We start from the raw sequence: 19,655 nt of genomic DNA, 5'->3' as shown, positions 1-19,655 counted from the left end.
TAATTAAAAATTTGCAGATTTGTTGTATTCATTTTTTTTTTTTTTTTTTTATTAGAGGTTAAATAATGAAATAGTAAATGAGTTAAATAGTTATTTACATAATTTAATAATAAGAATTCTTGCATTAACAATCTGCGTACATAAATAATGATTATCTGCAAATAAATTGCAGTGAAAGAAGTTAATCTATTGTGAAAATTTTACACTTGAAAGTAATGAAAACGTATAAGTGTCTACGTTCATTATTGCAGTTATGCAACTATACTTCGTAAATAAAATTATGCTTGTCGTACAACGTTCGTCTATTGATTCAATGAGTTTAACGAGAAAATAACAATAAAAAGATAAATTAATTTGTACCAACGCATGCGAAAATGTGTGAATAAAATCGGGAGGAAAAGAAAATAAAAGAACGCAATAACTACGTAATATCTTTGTATATTTCGACGTTGCTCGTGCGCATCGATCTTGCGCATATATAACGAGCTCGACCAAATTCGTACTTACTCGGCTCGAGTCGGCCAAGTCAGAGATGCACGAGTCTTTCGGAGTGGGATGGTTAGTGTTCCGTGACTTACTTCATTTCCAGCCGAGTGTTCGTTCTTTCAACTCTGTTGAAGGACAACGGCATCGTTCGTCATACCTTTAACATCTCCGTCTCTCGAAAAATTCACTCTCATGCGTTCAGTGTATCCAAACGCAGTACATCTCGAAATGTACAACGAAGTGTTAATGTAGTATTTATTGCAAGTCGTGGAACGACGGAGACGCCATTCACGTGCTGGACGTCGCGAAACCGATATCGGACGTAGGAAGTGCTACAACAGCTCGCGTGGCTCGAGATACTTGCAAGGAGAATAATTCGAATAAGAATTTTTTTTTCCTTTCGATATGGAACAGAAGAGGCTGTACAAGGTGGTGCTCACAGGAGGTAAATAACTTTACGTTGTAGTCCTATCGTTCTTTCTTTTATCAACCATTTGTCTTTTTACCGATCTTAACTTACATTTTTCTACATCTTGTTAAATGTTTTCAACAAAACGAAAGACTTCTAAGATCTTTTCTTTAAAAGTCATCGTTATTAAATAGATAGATCTCCAATGAAAATCTTAAAGCGCATAACATTCTCTCTTTCTGTCTCTCTCTCTCTCTCTCTTTCTCTCTCTCTCTCTCTCTCTCTCTCTCTCTCTCTCTCTCTCTCTCTCTCGTTCTCGAGGGACCACGTGCTCGTCTTTTCACCTACGACCGATGTTATACCGCTCTTGCATAATACTTCTCTTTTTTCTGCTACCTTAGTTATATTCTTTTCACGTGAAAGCTATTATCATTACAATTTTTATTTGTATTTTTTCCTTTTCTTTTTCTTTCTATTTTTTTCTTTTTTTTTTTTTTTTTAAATTTTTTCTCCCCTTTCCAAAACACGATTACAAATAATCAAACGGGCTTATCTTCCTTTTTCCACCATCCTCTCGTACGTGAACGCATTTTTAATTGGTCCGTTTTTAGTACGCAGCAAATACACAACGAATAAACTTTGTCGATGTATTTTTTCTTTCTTTCTTTCTTTCTTTCTTTCTTTCTTTCTTTTTTTTATTTTTATTTTTTTATTTTCCTTTTACCGTTGCTCGATGCAACATTTATCGTACGTTATTCATTGTGTCAGACTAGGTTCCTCTTTCTATAGAGAAAGAGAGGAGGGAATATCGATCGAATTTGTAGCGAACGATACAGGTAGAAAGATGACAGCAACAACGATGCCGCGTAATACGACAATGGTACTTCCATCATAAAATCCCGCGTGCTTTTAAATTATTCGAAAGTCTTTTTCGACCGAAGAATAAACAAGGATGAGAGAAAAAAGGACGTTTGAAAGAGAAGAGGAGAGAGAAAGAGAGAGAGAAAGAAAGAAAGAAAGAAAGAAATATTTTTTCGTCGACAACATACTCGTAAAAAAGTCGATCCAAGAAAGATGAAAGGGATAATCTGTCAGTAGTTAAATGAAAAACCATCTTTTCTCTTTCACTTTTAATCCTTTACTTGTAACATTTCATTTTATTTGAGAAAAATAATTTGTTTGTTTATTTTTACTTTCACGTCAAACTGCACACATTTCAGAATAAAATAAAATTAGAAAAAAGAAAACCCATGACAATATCTATATCAAAGAAATATATTAATTCTAATAGATATCTCCAAAATCGTATATTTTTTAAAGATATTTTTGGAAAACTTATGAGGTACTATGAGGGTTAATAATCATTTTTTTCGGTTCACTTCGATGCCTATTAATAGATTTTTTACTTTTTGGACTAAAGTTTAGCAACGCAAAAAAGAGAAAAATCGGCTTAACAGAAAGACAAGCGGATTTCATAATTTAATAAACTATACTCTATAGCACGTACAAGGACGCGTGACGTGCATCTTCAATTATGATAATACTCACGCATGACATTGTAATTAGATAAGATTTCGAAGTAAAAAATTTCATTAGGAATCTTTAGAATGGCTTTAAATTGCGAATGTGATATCTGAACTTTGATTGGAAATCAAAAAAAAAAAAAAGGAAATTTGAATTAAACGTTTGTTGTATTTCGCACGTATTGAAATGTGTAAATATATTTGTGATCATATCGATGGAACACGAAACATTCACGAAATTAGTTTACTTTAGCGAATAATCGATTATGCAGAGGTAGATATTTACCGTGACTAACATTAAATGACGTGATCGTCTTATCCCTCACGCAAATCACTTTGATTATTTAATTCCTTCGAATTTTTTTTTTTGTTTATTATGCTCACGAGATAGTACGATATCATGATGTAATTGCATAAAGTATGATTTACCATCAAACATTTAAAAGACATAAATAGGTAATAAATTTTTTGACAGGATCATGACTTTGTCCAGGTTTATATATATTTATAGCTAACTTTAAAAGTTACGCGATGAGTTATGTATCCAGGGATTCAGAACATCGTCGTCATTCCTTTTAAAAGAATTATTCTATGTACGTCGAGTTTAAAAAAGAAAAAAAAAAAAAAAGAAAAATAAATGCGACGAACAATTTCAAATCATGTTAACGATAGATTAGTTCACGTGCATAGTAGTAATAATACTAGTTTACGACAATTCAAACCAGTTACGAATGAATAAAAGTTTAGATTGTAATTCGACGAGAAGAACCACTTCTCACGAACTTGCGTCACCTTTCAATAACATTAAGATTTCAACTCAATGAACATTATGCATTTGTCCTTAGACTATTATATTGTTGAAGTGTAAATGCATATGACCTTTGAGAAAATATACCATTGATAATATTATCATTTTTAAATAATAAATAATCATACTTAAAACAATATTTTGCGTTTAATATTTCATAAGCGTTTCCTTTTTTCTGTATATGTGTAAATATAAACATAGCACGAAGAATGGTAATTATTGTCTTAAGCTATTATGTTACATATCGATCTATTGTAGCTTGCGAATAGTAACAATGATAACGGAGAGAGACAGAGAGAGGATCATATTTATAGAGCAGGCTCGTAAAATACAATGGAAAATTTTTCATTTCATCAAGTGTTAGATACATTATTATACAACGAAGGTAACAGAATAGAAAAGATGCCCTTCTGGAATTTTTAAACAAACGATGACCAATGCTCGGGGACACTAGTGGTTAATAGTTTGTTGGATTTCGAACGATTCTAAAAGCGCATTGCAAACATATTATCATAATGTATATAACGTTGTGTGCTTTATATCTATTATTCATCATTTTCCATTAAATTTTTTTATATATTGAATCGATCGACAAAAATATAATCAAATATTGGAACGTGTCGTTGTAACACGTAAGGAAGTTTTCTATCGATATCGTTTATAATGAATATGCTCACATTTAATTGCATTTGGCCACGATGTGTTCTTCGTCTTACGTCGTTTCTATTTATGCCAAGCGAGTTCAATAACCACGTGGTGAAAATCAAGGTTCTTCGTCATTGCTTTTATAACGCGATTCGATGATTTCATTCTCGATTGAATGTATCGTTCGTTATACTAATCGATTAACATTTTTATTTTTACAGGACCGTGCGGCGGAAAGACAACAGGACAGACACGGCTTTGTACGTTCTTCGAAAATATGGGATGGAAGGTAGGCACTCAATATACATTTCTTTTTAGTTTGGGTTTTGAAGGAGATAAAAAAAAAAAAAAAGAAAAAGACAGAACCATATGTACGTCGCCGTGGTAATCGGATGACATCCATAATGAATTTCTTCCTCGTAATGATCTCTCTGTTTCGTGCATCGACTCAATCCTAATTACCCAAATTGTAATTTTACCCCTGAAAAACACGGTTCGATAAAAAGAAAGGAAAGATTGAATGGTACGAACGAAGACGAAAGTAACTTACGATGTTTAATTAACAAGAAAAATTTCAAAAGCAATCCAATCACTAATAATAATAATAATAATAATAATAACAACAGCAGCAACAACAATAATAATAAGAATAGTAATAATAATAATAATAGTAGTAGTAGTAGTAGTAGTAGTAATAAAGAAGCGCGTCGAAAATGATAGACTCGTCTCGTCGTGATCTCATCTTATCCGAGAGAAGAGATAAGAAAAAATAAAAAAAGGGAGCGTTCTGATATTTCGCTTTGCTCGTACCAATCCTATATATAATGCATATACACTTTGGACGTCCTTCTTTGAAGCTGCTAGAGACTTGAGCCAGACAACGAGGGGAGCTTTTTTTCCCTCTTTACAATTTTCTTGGCCTTGACGCGTCGTTCTTGGCCATTTATCGCTACGGGGTTTCTCATTCAGGTTGATTTTAAACGATCAGCGGATAAAACCAGGGCATATTGTTTTCAAACAATATGTCCTTCCTCTCGAAGTTTGTTTCCGATTTTTTATTTTATTTAAAAAATAACTATATATAAAAAAAGAAAACAGATAGATGAGAGAGAAAGAGAGGGGGAGGGAGAAGAAAAAAACCGATCTTTATTTCCTTTCTACGTCATCTTTTATATTGATTAAAAAAGGGGAAGAATTTGGCTGGTGGAGTGGGAGTGTAGAGGGAGGGGAAAGACAGAGACAAAGAAAAAAAAGAAAATGAAAGGAGTAAATGGTTTTGGGGTTTGAGTTACCCTTCGTTGTGGATTCGATAGAGCGGTGGTTGTCTTCTTTTTCAGGTGTTCCGTGTTCCCGAGACAGCGACTGTGCTGCTCAGGTATGCAATTACACGATACCAAATTTACAAACGGAATCGAGAGAAAGAGAAAATCGTGTATATATTGAGAAGATGACGATGACGATAAGTGGAGGATGACCAAATTCTGAGGATACCTCCTTTATATATATATATATATATGTATATATATATAGATATATAAATATATATATATATAATATATATAGAAAAAAAAGCAACAAAAAAGGAATTCGGCACATTAGCGAAAAGATTCGTTGCAGTTATGACAATGTAATTTTTTAAAACAAAACACATGTAGTTACATATGCATCTAACTTTTGATGATTAATTTCCTCATAAGGATCCTCGATTTTTCGTCTCGTACAAATGAAATTAGAATATTTTCATGTAATCACGTCGCGATTTATACAATCTCGTTTAGATTTTTCAAGAGACCGACAACACTCGTCTCGAATTTTTATTGGATTATTGATATATTACAATGAAAATTCGTGACGTATAAATTTTTATTGGAAGATCGATTTATCGAATATCTAAATTTCAATTCCGTCGAAAGTCGAGACGCTATTTGTGTAAAACGAGTAAAAGAGAAGAGAAAAAGAAATGCGTGCTAGAACGTTCCACCGATATATAGATATAATATTATTAATAATAACAATAATAATAATAATAATAATAATAATAATAATAATAATAATAATAATAATATGTAGTAATAGTAACATAATATCATGAAATGACGTCGTCTCGAATTTCGCTGATAATGTAGACGAACGAATTGTGATTCGTTTTATGCCGAATTCCAAAATACTTTTTTTTTTTTTTTTTTTTTTTTTTTTTCTTTTAACCACATGCACACAATATATTCACATTCATAGATGTATTTTACAAGAGGTCTCATCTTCCCTCTGCTCTTTTCCATTTCAGTGGCGGCGTCAAGTTTTCAGACCTGAACGCTGAAGAAGGTGAGTTCTACTTGTATTTCTTTTTGACTTCTCGGAAAAAAAAATAAAAAGATGCTTTACATATACTTATCGTTGTACGAATAGCGATATATATATATATATATATATATATATATATATGCATCGTTTTTAATCGACGCTTAATTAGTCCCCACTGAAGCGAGGCGTCATTTTTGAATCAGCAGATCACGATCCGATACGATATTTATTATAGACATTATGTTAATTCTTGGAAAAGATCTAATTAAAATGTCGATGATTATTTTCACGAACAGCAGAGTCGGTAGGACGTTGTACTCTATATTGTCTGTGTTGATCCAAGAATTACAGTCTATCCTCTCGTCGATGCTGATGCTGATGCTGATGCTGATACTGCAAAACGTGTATAGATCGCGGAGTCGAAACACGAGATAGTAAAAGCTCTATTTTGTTATCGATCGACGACTTTATGCACGACTACCTCTCGTGATTTCCATTTCTCCTATATCCTATCGTCCTTCGTTCACTGAATTATTACCTTTTTTGCATTTCTAGCCTTCAATAGTCAACAGATTTTTATTCGAGGATTTCTTCCGTTTCTTGGACGATTGTTTTTTTCTTTTTTCCTTTCTTTTTCTTTTTCTTTTTTTTTTTTTAGCCTTGAATTAAGTCGAACAATTCACAAGGATCACGATGAAAATTTATTAAAATCACGAGCAACTATCATCTTTCATTTAGAGATACTTCTTTAGCAAAATACAAATGCGTTTCGTTTAGTAACATTGCCAAGAAATTTTCTCGAGATTGTTCTTAGAACCTGCGACGTGAATTTATTCGACTCGTTTAATAATAATTTTTTTATTATTATTCTTATTATTATTATTATTATTATTATTATTTAAATTTAAATCAAAGGAAGTAATTCGTTCGATATATTGTACTACCTATAGATTTTTCAAACGGCTCTAAGACATAGATATAGTCAGTTGATCGGGGCAAAGAGGCCATCGATGCTATTTCTAGGCAGATCAATGACACGTTTGATATGTTTTCTTTTTTTATCATTGAAAATTTCCACATAATAGTCTATAAAAGATTCTCTCTCTCTCTCTCTCTTTCTCTCTGATATAATGATAAAGAGAAAGAGAGAGAGAGAGCTTTGTGTCGTGTGAAAAAAAGAAAATTTAGTAAAGCTAGAAAACGGAAAGATAATATCGAAGTATTACCTGTTGCACGTTAGATTTCACGTAATAGATTTTTTCATTAAAATTATTTATGTAAATAATGTTCCCAAAGGGATGAAAAGAGAGCTATCAGGCGTTCGATTTTCAAAAAGTTTCACTATTGTTTCACATAGAAATTATTATAGAACGTTTATAAAACGAAGTTAGTATGTGTATATACATATATGTATATGTGTTCTGACGAATGTTTTCTTGGGGGTGTTTCAAACGAGAAGAAAACTATGTCGACACGAACGCACACCATCTGGTTATTGCGTAAAAGAAAATACGGCGACCTGCCAAAATTCTTGCTCGATTCGACTTGAAAATCATGCGACGTGCGATTTCTCGAACGTCCTATCATTGTTCATCTAGTAAATTTAATCTCTTTTTTTTTTTTTGTCTTTATTTATTCATTTATTTATTTCTTTCTTTTTTTACACCACTTCCCTTTTTTTTCTTTAAGCTATTACATTCTCATATCAGAGATTACTTTATCGATCATGGTCAGACAAATTTTCCACTTGTTTTTTGCTATCTCATTTCCATTCCATTGAGATCATTAGGATATTGCCTTTAGATTTATATTAACAGATAGAACGAGAACGTAGCGATTCTATGCAAATCGTTTCAAACTATAAATATTTCATTGAAACAGTTTGCTAAAGAAGTTAATTGGTATGTTAATATTATCGAACGTTTGAAATATTACTTGGAAATTATTAATCGTGCATGTTCGTTGAAAGAAATATATAATATTATGACAAAAAGTTCTGTATATAAAGAGTATTAATTAAGAATTGTTTCTATAGATCACTTTTTTCGTCGATTTTAATCGTACCAAGATTTTACACGATTTGATGATAAAAAGGAAAAGAAAATAACGACGATATATCGTAATCGATAGATAAGAATCCATTAGGTTACATTATCGAAAGCTATACGAGTTTACCTACGTAAGTTTTCTGAGTGATTATGATCTATGAGCGTAGAGAGAAACATAGTGTGACGTTTTCCCTTTCATTGGATATCTTGTTCCTTTCCAATATTATCGACTTTGTTATATAAGGGCAAGAAACATGCGCATCAGTCTCTTGTCCTTGAATTGCATGAAATACATTAATCCGGCTTCCGGAAAAGAGATATACCCATACCATCCCTTTGGCTTCGGAAATCTTATTTTCTTTTCTTTTCGAGGATTAACAACAATATCCGTGTCTTAACGATAAACTCGGTCTCTTTAATTAACATTGTAACCAAATCTTTATTTATATTATATATTTATTGGTTAGACATCAATGAGCTTTGAAAATGTTCAAGTGGTAAACACGGTTCGTAAATATGTCTAAAAATAATCTTTGTTTAGGATGAGTATTTATTGCTTTATTATTAATGAATATTTATTGATCGCAAAGTACGTACGTATGTACTACATAACACAAATGAAACCTTTGCAGTCTCTTTGACTGGATATTGGACTCCAATGATTTCTTAATCGATAAGATCGAATCTTATGGGTTGACGATAGTTTCAATCTCGTATAAGTGGCCAATTTAAGATATAAATAAATCTGTCTTTGGTCTCATCATATTATATTATCGTCTCATCACTTGCAACGGGCTAACTAGCTCGTTCATTCTTTGGCAATAAACCAATTCACGATCTTTCTGTGGCTTCGCGCTACAGTGAAATTAATTTTCGATTTAAAAAAAGACATGGGTGAAGTGGGAGAGGAGGTTGGTTAAAAAGCGAACAATTCTTCTTGCCAGAGATTTTACGTGCCGAACGTGTGCTGGTACATGCCATTTAGAAGTAAAATAAACATACAAAAACATTGTTGAGTTTTTTCTTCTACTCTTTTCCTTTTTTTTCTTTTATAAACTTTGAACAACTTTTACGATTTAATTTACGGTGCCACGCCGATAACGTATCTTTATCGCGACAGTTTTCGTGGTTTATATATGCATATATATATATATATGTACTACGATGCTTTTTAAACTTTTTTCTGAAAATGAGGAAGAAGAAGAAATATTTAAGTCCACATGTCCATCTCCCATTTAAAAGGGGTAATAGAGAAAAAAGGGAGATTGTTTTCGTAGCAAGGTGAAGGTCAAAGGGCGAAAGTGTGATACGCGGCTGCTGTTTGGAGCAAATCGATACCCTACTGCCTCCCTCCTTGTGCTATCTCAATCCCGTACTTTCGCCCTTATAAATCCAAGAAACTTCTTTCGAACTTGTGCGCAACCATGTTTACCGCCTGCGTAACATCAACAGTAAAATAGTTTTCAAAGCGAAGAGGGGAATGTTCTTTTCAAGAAAAATATTCTCTTTTTCTTTTCTCTTCGTTTATCTATTTTTTTTTTTGTTTTATAGCTTTTCTTCTTGAAAAATATTAACTACATAAAAAGATATAAATGGTTATGATTTACTTGGAGAGAGATTGATAACGCACAATGAAAGATAAAAAAATATCTTCTTCAGATTTATGTCTTTATAGATCATTAATCAGATTTATGTCTTTGTAAATCATTAGGTATCGTAAAAGGGTTGTAACGATCGAGTCAGAAAAATTTATTTGATATGCATAAAAAAAGAAAAAGAAAAAAATAATAGATTAGCAATCTTAAGGTCGTGGCACACCTGTTATCCATCTATACATCATTAATTATTCGTCGATTTATGTATGGTATAACGATCGTTTTCTTTTGAACGTACATATTCGAAACGTGTTAATGCATCTTTCACGATGTTGCGAATGTATATCTCGTGGTTATGTAATTAGTATCGATTAGAACGTTCCGGTTTATTAGAGAACTGAGAATTACAAATAATTTATTCTCGTAATATCTAATACGGTTTTAGCAGAACGATGTAAATCGTGCTCGTCTGAAGTACCAAACAAAAAGAAATTGGAAGATAACGCAAAGTGGCCAGAGATTTTGGAAGTCGATTCGAGTAAGGGTGAGTTCTCGATACGACGACAACGACGACGAGATTATCTCCCGTTATAAAAAATAAAAATAAAAATAAAAAAAAAAAATAATAATAAAAAAAGAGAATACTCGAACGGTAACCGAGTCGCCGGAAAAAGAATATGCGTTGTTTTGTATAATGTTAGATAAACGGAAAAAGAGGAAATCCTCGATGTTGGCTTTATCATGAGTATCGTGATAAGCTTCGACTCTGCAAGATCGTCTTACATATCTGTCATCTTTTAAATTATATTACGAGAGAGAAAGAGAGTAAAAGAAACAATGTCCAGAAGAGATAACAATATATAAATTAGTTCTATTTTCTTTTTTCTGTTTTCTTTAGATATATCCGCGCTTATCAGGCGACTCGGACCGATCGAAGATATATGTGTATATATATATTAGGAAAGAGAACACGTTAGAAGTTCGATCTTTTGCTAGAACGGCTCTACCTCATCTTCGCTGCTAGAGAAGGCTGTCTTGATCCTGTGAATGATCGAACGATATCGACTCAAACGTAATTTACGTAAAAGCAGAAAAGTATATATATATATGTACCTACAGCTTCATCTTTCATCCTTCTTTTCTTAAATCTCTCCTCTCTGAGATCTTATATTTTAACAAACGAAAACACTGATAATGTTTAACGTTACGTCAATTACAATTTGAAAATAAACACGCAGAAATATATGAAATTAGGAGGAAATTTTTATGTTCCGTCAAGTTTATTATTAATCTTTCTTAAAACAGTCTATGGCATTATCTATCGTGAAAAAAATTATCCATGAAAAAATGATAACTATGAATGTATGAGACATAATCATCATTCGTACGTTCATATACCATATGAAAGAAATAATCGGATCGCAATAAAAAGTATATTTTGTAGCCAGCTGCAGTGGGTAGAACAGATGCTTTTGCCAGTATGATGCTTCTTGCATTTGGCACGATTACTACCATTACACATTAGTAGTCATGCGTATATCACATCTTATTTCTTGATTCATTTAATTTATAGATCATCTTGAAGGAATACAATTTGATTCTCTTCGTCTTCGTGCAATCGATATTCGTACAAAATTCTCTAAACTGTTGAACTCTTGTAGACGATCACGTATACACACACGTACATACATACACATCCGTAACTTTTAATTCGATCTTTTTCATTGACGCATCTCTTACGACTTTTGTTCCAGGATTCAAATTTCAAGAGAATCTCTTACGTACGATGATACAGATTGAAAATACTTTTTTTCAATTAGGCGAAAGCTGTTCGAGAAATTGCCTTATAATCTGTGATCGTGGTGCCATGGATGCATCGGCATGTAAGTTTACGCTTATAAAACGATATATTAACTTTTTCGTAATAAGACATCGATCGAGTTTTTCTTGTTCATTTTTTATTTCTTTTTTTTATTTTTTTCTAAATATAAAATTACATCCAATAGTTATCTCGAAGGATAAATGGGAATTGATGATGGCTTCTAATGGTTGGAACAACGTGGAGTTGAGAGATAATCGATATAATCAGATCATACATATGGTATCCGCAGCGAATGGCGCAGAAGATTTTTATTCCACCGAAGATCATGCATGTCGTTCGGAAGGTGTCGAGCTTGCAAGAGAATTAGATTACAAAGCTGCGGCAGCTTGGGTCGGGCATCCTTACTTTGACGTGATTGACAATTCGCAAGATTTCGAAATGAAACTCTGTCGTATGATCGAATGCGTTTGTCAGAAGCTAGGCATCGATACGGGTGATCGATTACGTTCTAGCAGTTGTAAGGTCAAGTTCCTCGTAAAAGGTCCTCTACCGTTGGACAACGAATTCCCGCCATTCCAGGACTTCGATGTCGTACATAACTACCTCCAAAGTAATAATCCAAAAATGCAGGCTCGTCTGCGAAAACGTGGTCAAAAAGGTAATTTTTTTTAACCTCTGTTCAGATTAAATAAATAAATAAATAAATAAATAAATAAATAAATAAATAGACGAATGAATGAAGCAAAAAGAATAAGGGACGATAAAAAAAAAAAGATAATAAATAAATAAATGGAAAATAAAAATAAAAGATGAAAGAAACGAATCCTTTCGTTTCGATGTTATTTCTTCTTTCAAGGTCACTGGTCTTACATTCATACCATCAGACGACCAAAAATGTGTGGTCAAGTTATCGAGGTAAAAACCCAATTAACACACAGAGACTATCTAAATATGTTAGCGCAACGCGATGATTCCCACTTCACTATCTTCAAAAGACGACGTTGTTTCCTTATCAATAATCAGTATTTTCAGCTGGATATATATAAAGAGCCGGCGCATCCAAGGTAAGTTCCCTGACAAATTTATTTTTGAGTCCATCGATGTAAAAAAATTTAGCTTTAATTTAACTTCAGATGCCGAGGTCTCATGTTACTCGAAACTTATACGGCGTTGACGGGAGACGATTTGAAAAATATCCTACCACAGTTCCTTATTATCGAGAAAGAAGTTACCGGGAATCCCGATTATAGCATGTTCAATCTTAGTTTGCGAGAAGAATGGAATAGCACGAATAAATATTGCCACAATTTGCATGGTATGTATTAATATAAAAAAGGAAAAAAAAAAAAACAAAAAATAGATAACTATTGAATCGGCACGTATAATGTATAAATAAAAAAATCTCTTCGAGAATGTAATCCTCTGTTTCCTTACGTCATAGGAAAGTGAGAATTTCTTTCACCTGCCAATTTTAAATTGTACAGATTACGCTCTTGCAGGATTGCCGCCAGATTCTGGACTGCTGGAGAATAAACGTCTTAATCTTTCAGATGTGAAAGATTCTTCTACGACTAGGAAACAAGTTAATGGAGTTGATTTTAGGATCGGTGGTATAGAACGCGATGTAAATAATGTTATCAATGTAGAACCAAATGGTATTAACGGTGTGGAAAATGGAGATAGTAAATATTCCGATCTAAATAATGTAAAGAGCAATCAAGAGAGTCAAATGCGTGTATGTAATAGTCCAATGAAAAAATTAAATGATTTGCCACAAGAAAAGCAAGTCGAAGAACATAATAAAAATGGCTTTCACGGTAGCGTTAAAGCATAGCAGTGACAATACAGAGAAAGAAAGAGAGAGAGAGAGAAAGAGAATGAGAATGAGTGAGTGTAAAAACAGAGAGAGAAAAAGTTGAATAATTTCCAGAAGAAAAAGATGTCATATATTTTATCGGCACTGGCAAAATTACACATTATATAAAAAAGAATTTACATAAAAAGATTATTTTTTAATCGATCCTGCGTGTTACACATTTGGATATCTTCCATTAATAGAATGCACTTAAGGATTCAATCGTGACTTGTGTTCTTCGTTGATCCATCAACAAGTGATGTACAATGAAATACCAAGTATTTTTACACTTGAAAAATGTTTCACTTCCTTATTTACTATGTATTTTACTACCAAAAGTATTGTCTTGATTTTTAATTAAGGAAATTACTATGAATGATTCTGATAATATATATATATATATATATATAAAATTTTTGCGGTATAAAAAAACAAAAGGAGCACGTGATTGTATGATTTTTTGAAATAGAACGTACAATCGACAAATTTTCTCAATAAAATCTATTGTCATTTTCTCCATAGTAATTAACATCTTTCCCATTAAATGTCTAAAACTTACGAAGAAAATAAAAATAAAAATAAAAATAAAAAAAAAACCGAAATAAATTATATAAAATAAAATAAAAATCAACAATTACCAAGAAACTTTTATCGTAACTTTCGAATTTCAAATAATAGCGTGAGAATATTAAATGGTAGCTTAATTTACGGATGTGGTGGTATTAATTATCATAGATATATATGTGACTATCTTCTGTCGACTGTAAGATGCACATTGCTTGTCTATTGATTATTATCTTGTAGATTAAAAAAGAAAAAAAAAAAAGAGTAAAAAAGTGATGGAAAAAGTATGTTTCAACGATTGTAATGTTCTGTAACATACGAAAATTACATATTTATAACATAAAAAAAAAATAAAACTTATAGATAGTTAGCGGGCACATACCCGTTCCAAATAACTTAAATATACATATTATGATTTAATTATAAAAAAAATTTCTGTGATTGATTGCAGAAGTATGACTGAGTTTCTACGAAAGATCATAATTTATTACAGATGTATATCAAACGGTTTAAGATCTTCGAATAACAGTGGCATGATGTATAAATATGTTTTCTTCAGAAATTAAAACAAAAGTAGATGAACTATGGTGGCTAAACTCTTTGTGCTTATTTACATAGGACAGACAAGTTTACTACATTTTGCCATTCTTTAAAGATAAAGTGCCTGTAAGATATTCAGTCGCGAAAATAAAAAAAGAATGATATATAAATATATATATTTTCAATGAAAAATGCAATAATAAGTTATTATCACTTATCTCATGTATAATGGATCTGAGCTCATATTGTACCCATTATTGTCTAATAAAATATCATGTGCCTATCAATTTTGGGAACTATTTTTATAGTGGGATTATTTATTTTTATTTATTTATTTATCTTTTTTTTCTTTTTTTTTTCTTTTTTAATATTAACTAACAATAGATTTTATTTTGTAAATATAATAATCAATGTTATTGTTTTTTTTTCTTTTTTCAGATTAAATCTTACACATATTTTCATAAGCTACCTATATGGGAAGAAGATATAGGAACCGATAAATCAACATTAAATTACCAGTATGTAATTTATTGAAAATTTTCAAAAAAAAATCCCCATAATCGTACAAACAGTTGTACAAATATGAGTAAATATTATAACAACACATTCTAATTTTAAATATACACAAATGTTAATTTCATGTTTGTTATTTTATCTATTTGTACACTTCATATTGACAGATCATATTTGATTTTATGTCTGCATTTAATATTGAACAACTGTATTATATTTATAAGGGAAAAACTTTCGACTGGCTGTGACAATATATATTTGATTGCACAAAGATACCTGTATATAACAAAAAAAAAAAAAAAAAAAAAAAAAATTATATATATAAATTATAAATTTCGTATATCTTTTTAACAAGTTATATTAATTTCATAATATTATAAATATATTAATAGAAGAGGAAGTAGTGCATTGATAAAAATTTATAGAGAATGCTTAAATACTGACATATATGAGCATTCTTTATTTAGTATTATAGTATATCAAAAGTTTTATATACTGAAAAAGTCTAATCAATTTTATATATTTATCAAAGATTACACGTATGAATATTTTAATGAACGGAATTTCTTTTAATAATAAATCCATATTGCTTTATACCATATATATTGAAGTTTTTTTCGTAATTACTATACTTCACTTTTTCATACGTGTATAAGCGAGTAGATATTGTATACGAGCAGGAGACAAGAGGAATTATAAAATGTTTTACCAGAAGACAAGAAGAAGATATACTATATCCATTGTAATATGTCTCCAAATATTTCTCAATTACAATTGGATAACATTTCTGCAAAAACGGCTTGTTAAATACATGATTCTTACTAATCAATCTTTTTTTAAGCACATAAAAAGTATTAAATCTATAAATAATATCTAAACTTTGTACATTGCAACCTGTTCCATAGAGATATATACCAGGTACTATCTAAGAATACTAAAGCTTTTCATTATTTGAAAAGTATATATAATATGAATTAATAATTAGCACTCTGCTGGAAGCATTGTTTGCAAGTTATCTTAGATTTACATTTAATTCCATAAATATTTTTTTTTCTTTTTTTCTTTCTTTTTTATTATTATTATTTATTTATTTATTTATTATTATTTTTTTTTTTTTAATGTAAAAGTCATTAAAATTTATAAAAATTGCCGTATATGGAAGAAAATATTAAAATATCAATAGTTCTCCCAAATATTATGTTTAAAGTAGCTTCCTCCATACAATTGTGAACTGAGTTTAGTGGAATTATAAAATTGTATTTATAGCTAAGTATTGGAAGGACTAATATTTTTTCTTTTTTAAAAGCAAATGACAATAATAGTCTTCATTGTCTTTATATATACTACTATATAAACTTTAAAGTACTATTACTGCTTTTTATTTATCTACTAATAGCTTTAGTTTGTTGAGCTTTGTACATTTTTAAAACCTTTTTACTAGGAATTAAAGACTGACTTAGTCCTGGTCTTTTTTTACGTTTATTCGTATGATTGTTCTCTTGATCGACATCATTTTCATCATTTATGGAAAGTTGACCATTATATTGAGTTTGACAAATAATTGTTTCTTGTGGAGCTCGTATGGCTTCCAACTCAGCCGCTGTTCTATGCAAGTCTGAGTCGTGGGCAAAAGTACAATTATGACCAAATCGACATCTACCTTTCCTATAGTTCCAACAAATTTTTCTACCATTTATCATTTTAGTATCATCTAATGTTGGAGTCATTTTTACATGTTTCTCAAGTATAGCACTTTTAGCTTTTTCAGCTTCAACAAATGGATTAGAGAAGACGGAAGTTTTCAAGGTGGGTGTGCCATTAAAATCAGGTGTAGGTAATGGAAGTTTTTCTTTGGAAGCAGTTTCAGTTTGTGTGTCATCATTATTTTCACCAGGTTCATCATCTTCCTCATCTTCTTCCTCTTCCCCCTTGAAACTAAGAGTTTAGCAATATCAGATTACAAAGAACCAGCTCAATTGAAGAGTACGCACGGACTGATTACAAAAATACGCACTAAAACATATCTTTATATTTAATCCTATCAGGATACAAATAATAACTTCCATTTATTAATTATATATTATAATAATCCTTTATATTTACTTTATATTATAGAAACATTATTACTAAAATAAAACACCAATAAAAAGGGCAAATAAAAAAGAAAAAAAAAAAAAAACGTTCCAAATATAATTGAAGGATAAACATGCAACGAAATATATAATTAATTATAACTCATGAAAATTAAGAAAATAACTTTCATATGGATGGAAAATAAATTTGCTGCGAAGATATATGTATCAAGAGTTATTAATCTAAAACAAACAGATCTGAAAATAAATACAAAAATTCATCATTACATTTTTATGCAAATTGATTATCAAATAAGATAATTCAGATGACGTTTAATATCGGAGCATACTTCGAAGTATGTGTATATATGTTCTTCAAACAATAGCAACAAGTTTTTAATATCATGAATATAATGATTTTGTCAACAAATTCCATACTGATATATATGACTGATTAGAGGTTAGCTGAAAGAGGAAATAAACAGTTCAGCATAAATGTATCATTTTAATTTGAACTTACCTGTTATCAGCATCATCCGAAACGTCATCACCATCACTGTCTGAACCCGACGAAGTTCCGTAATCCGCAACTAAGGAAGCCATCGTTCTAACCAATTAATTAACAGTGCACTCTACAAACACTAATCTAAATGTGACCATTGTGAATTGTTGTTCTTCTCGAATATCAAAAAGGTGTGGCAACAATGGTAAGACGAAATGACGGATGTTGGTGGTGCCGCCATTATTGTTTTATTTGTACCGGGAAATTTTAAAATTTGTAACTTAACATCACTTGCCTTAAACATTTATTTTATATACAGTTATTAATGTATTTTTCATAAATTATAAATCGCTCACATAATACCAGCTTCGCTTAACTTAACGCTACATACAGAATCCATTTTAATTTGAAAACTTTTCCAAATAGTAATTTTTCTGTAATCATTATTTAACTTTTCTACCAATAATCTTGTATTGGGTATGTGCAACCAATATTTTCCTAATGTTGGATTTACTAATGTTTGTGTTCCTTTCGTTACAGGCTCGTTACTGCTTTTATCGTTCGACAATGTCCACTGAGTTATTAAATTTACTATAATAATAGGTATATAAAATTCATTTGCTAAAAATCGACATAGATTTGATAAGCGATTTAAAGTGAAATTGATTTCTGGTTCTTTAGAAAATTTAAAAATTATTCCTGGTAAAGAGTCAATGATTAAAGCTCTAGTACGTATACCATTCTCTTGTTTTAAAATACTTATCATATGTTGTAGAATACTAAGTAATTTATTAGGATCTCGTACCAAAGTAATTCTTATCTGTTCCATTGCTTTGTTCATTTCCTATAAATATATTTTAATTTCATAGATAATTATCACTTCATCAAAATATTAAACGTTACCTCTTCATTATTCGTTTTATGCTTCAATATTGTTTCTACTCTGGAGGCAAAAAAATCTCCTTTGGTATCGATATACCTCACAAGATTATTAGGCAATAATGCAATATTACTTGCAATCGTTAAACACAATTGTGTTTTTCCAGAGGAAGATACACCGCATATTTCATATATTTGACCAGGATTTAAACCACCTCCCAGTAAATCATCCAAACTGCAGTATTAATTAATGGAAAAATATTTTTGGTCTTTCACATATGTCATAATGAAAAAACACATAAAAAAAAAAAAAAAAAAGAAAAGAAAAAAAAAACAAATACCTTTTTATTTTGGTGCAGATTACATTTGATTGTTCTAATTTCCACAGATTTGAAGGTTTCTTCACGACCCCACCAAATTTCTCTGTAAGATTTTTCTTAATATCCATCACTTCCTATATAAAATTCTAATTATGAAAATCTATTATAAAACAAGAGACCTTTATAATGATATATAACACTTTAAACAAACCTTAAACGAAAGATTTGTTGCGATTCTCAATTTATCTTGATCTTCGAGTATAAAATCAATAACGGTGAATATTTTTTTCTCACGTAATCGTTCTATCGCACATTCCGATAATTTAGAATGCATATTAGAATTTAACTTCTCCATTCCATAATCGTAATTAAATGAACAAAATAAAGAAATAAATTATATATATGAATAAAACGGGGCAATATTTTCTTCACTTTTTGTCTTCGAAAATTTCAAATCGTTATCACACGTACTACGTAGATCAATGTAAATATAAGGTAACTATCCAAAGTAGATGATGCGCCGTATTAAGTACTCGAAATGACCTCAGGCGTCATTCTGGTGGTCGCGCGTGGAGCACGCGGTTGCCCTCATGAAGAAAGAGTTGAGACAATGGAATTATTTGAAGAGAGAAGAGGATACATCGTGGTACGATTATTTCGTCGGGATTAACACTCCTCACATTCACACGTATATTTGTGCTCTTCTTGTTTTTCACACATTTTTTTTTCGCGTAACAACCTTAGGTCACTTTGAAGATGAAGTCTCATTTTAA

The 19,655-nt window shown here is 30.9% G+C and overlaps 3 protein-coding genes across 12 annotated transcripts; 1 reads left to right on the top strand and 2 right to left on the bottom strand.

Moving 5' to 3' along the window:
- Nucleotides 1-27: 27 nt before the first annotated feature.
- LOC124429544 (TRPL translocation defect protein 14) lies at nt 28-15,236 on the top strand. Of its 10 annotated transcripts, none has more exons than XM_046974970.1 (10): nt 28-931; nt 4,093-4,160; nt 5,209-5,246; nt 6,156-6,193; nt 10,261-10,359; nt 11,570-11,698; nt 11,822-12,295; nt 12,494-12,701; nt 12,771-12,952; nt 15,035-15,236. In XM_046974970.1, the coding sequence occupies exons 1-10, from the start codon at nt 892-894 to the stop codon at nt 15,037-15,039; spliced, it is 1,281 nt and encodes a 426-aa protein (XP_046830926.1). In that variant the 5' UTR covers nt 28-891; the 3' UTR covers nt 15,040-15,236. The 10 variants fall into 10 exon arrangements, with proteins under 10 accessions (XP_046830926.1, XP_046830917.1, XP_046830916.1 ...); XM_046974961.1 differs by lacking the exon at nt 15,035-15,236 and adding an exon at nt 13,122-14,883 and having other exon boundaries at nt 29-931; nt 10,264-10,359; XM_046974960.1 differs by lacking the exon at nt 15,035-15,236 and adding an exon at nt 13,122-14,883 and having other exon boundaries at nt 29-931.
- LOC124429546 lies at nt 14,283-17,932 on the bottom strand. The gene is made up of 2 exons (XM_046974972.1): nt 17,702-17,932; nt 14,283-17,044 (listed from the first exon to the last, which is right to left on the bottom strand). Exons 1-2 carry the CDS (start codon nt 17,782-17,784, stop codon nt 16,492-16,494), a joined length of 636 nt encoding a protein of 211 aa, XP_046830928.1. The 5' UTR covers nt 17,785-17,932; the 3' UTR covers nt 14,283-16,491.
- A 38-nt stretch (nt 17,933-17,970) lies between these two features.
- Nucleotides 17,971-19,243, bottom strand: LOC124429545 (DNA repair protein RAD51 homolog 4-like). The gene is made up of 4 exons (XM_046974971.1): nt 19,094-19,243; nt 18,904-19,016; nt 18,587-18,797; nt 17,971-18,527 (listed from the first exon to the last, which is right to left on the bottom strand). Exons 1-4 carry the CDS (start codon nt 19,235-19,237, stop codon nt 18,036-18,038), a joined length of 960 nt encoding a protein of 319 aa, XP_046830927.1. The 5' UTR covers nt 19,238-19,243; the 3' UTR covers nt 17,971-18,035.
- Nucleotides 19,244-19,655: the final 412 nt, after the last annotated feature.

The sequence above is a fragment of the Vespa crabro genome, chromosome 15, assembly GCF_910589235.1.
Source record: "Vespa crabro chromosome 15, iyVesCrab1.2, whole genome shotgun sequence".
Taxonomy (NCBI): domain Eukaryota; kingdom Metazoa; phylum Arthropoda; class Insecta; order Hymenoptera; family Vespidae; genus Vespa; species Vespa crabro.
Note: the sequence above shows the minus strand (reverse complement) of the source record. Positions and strands in the feature narration are given on the sequence as shown.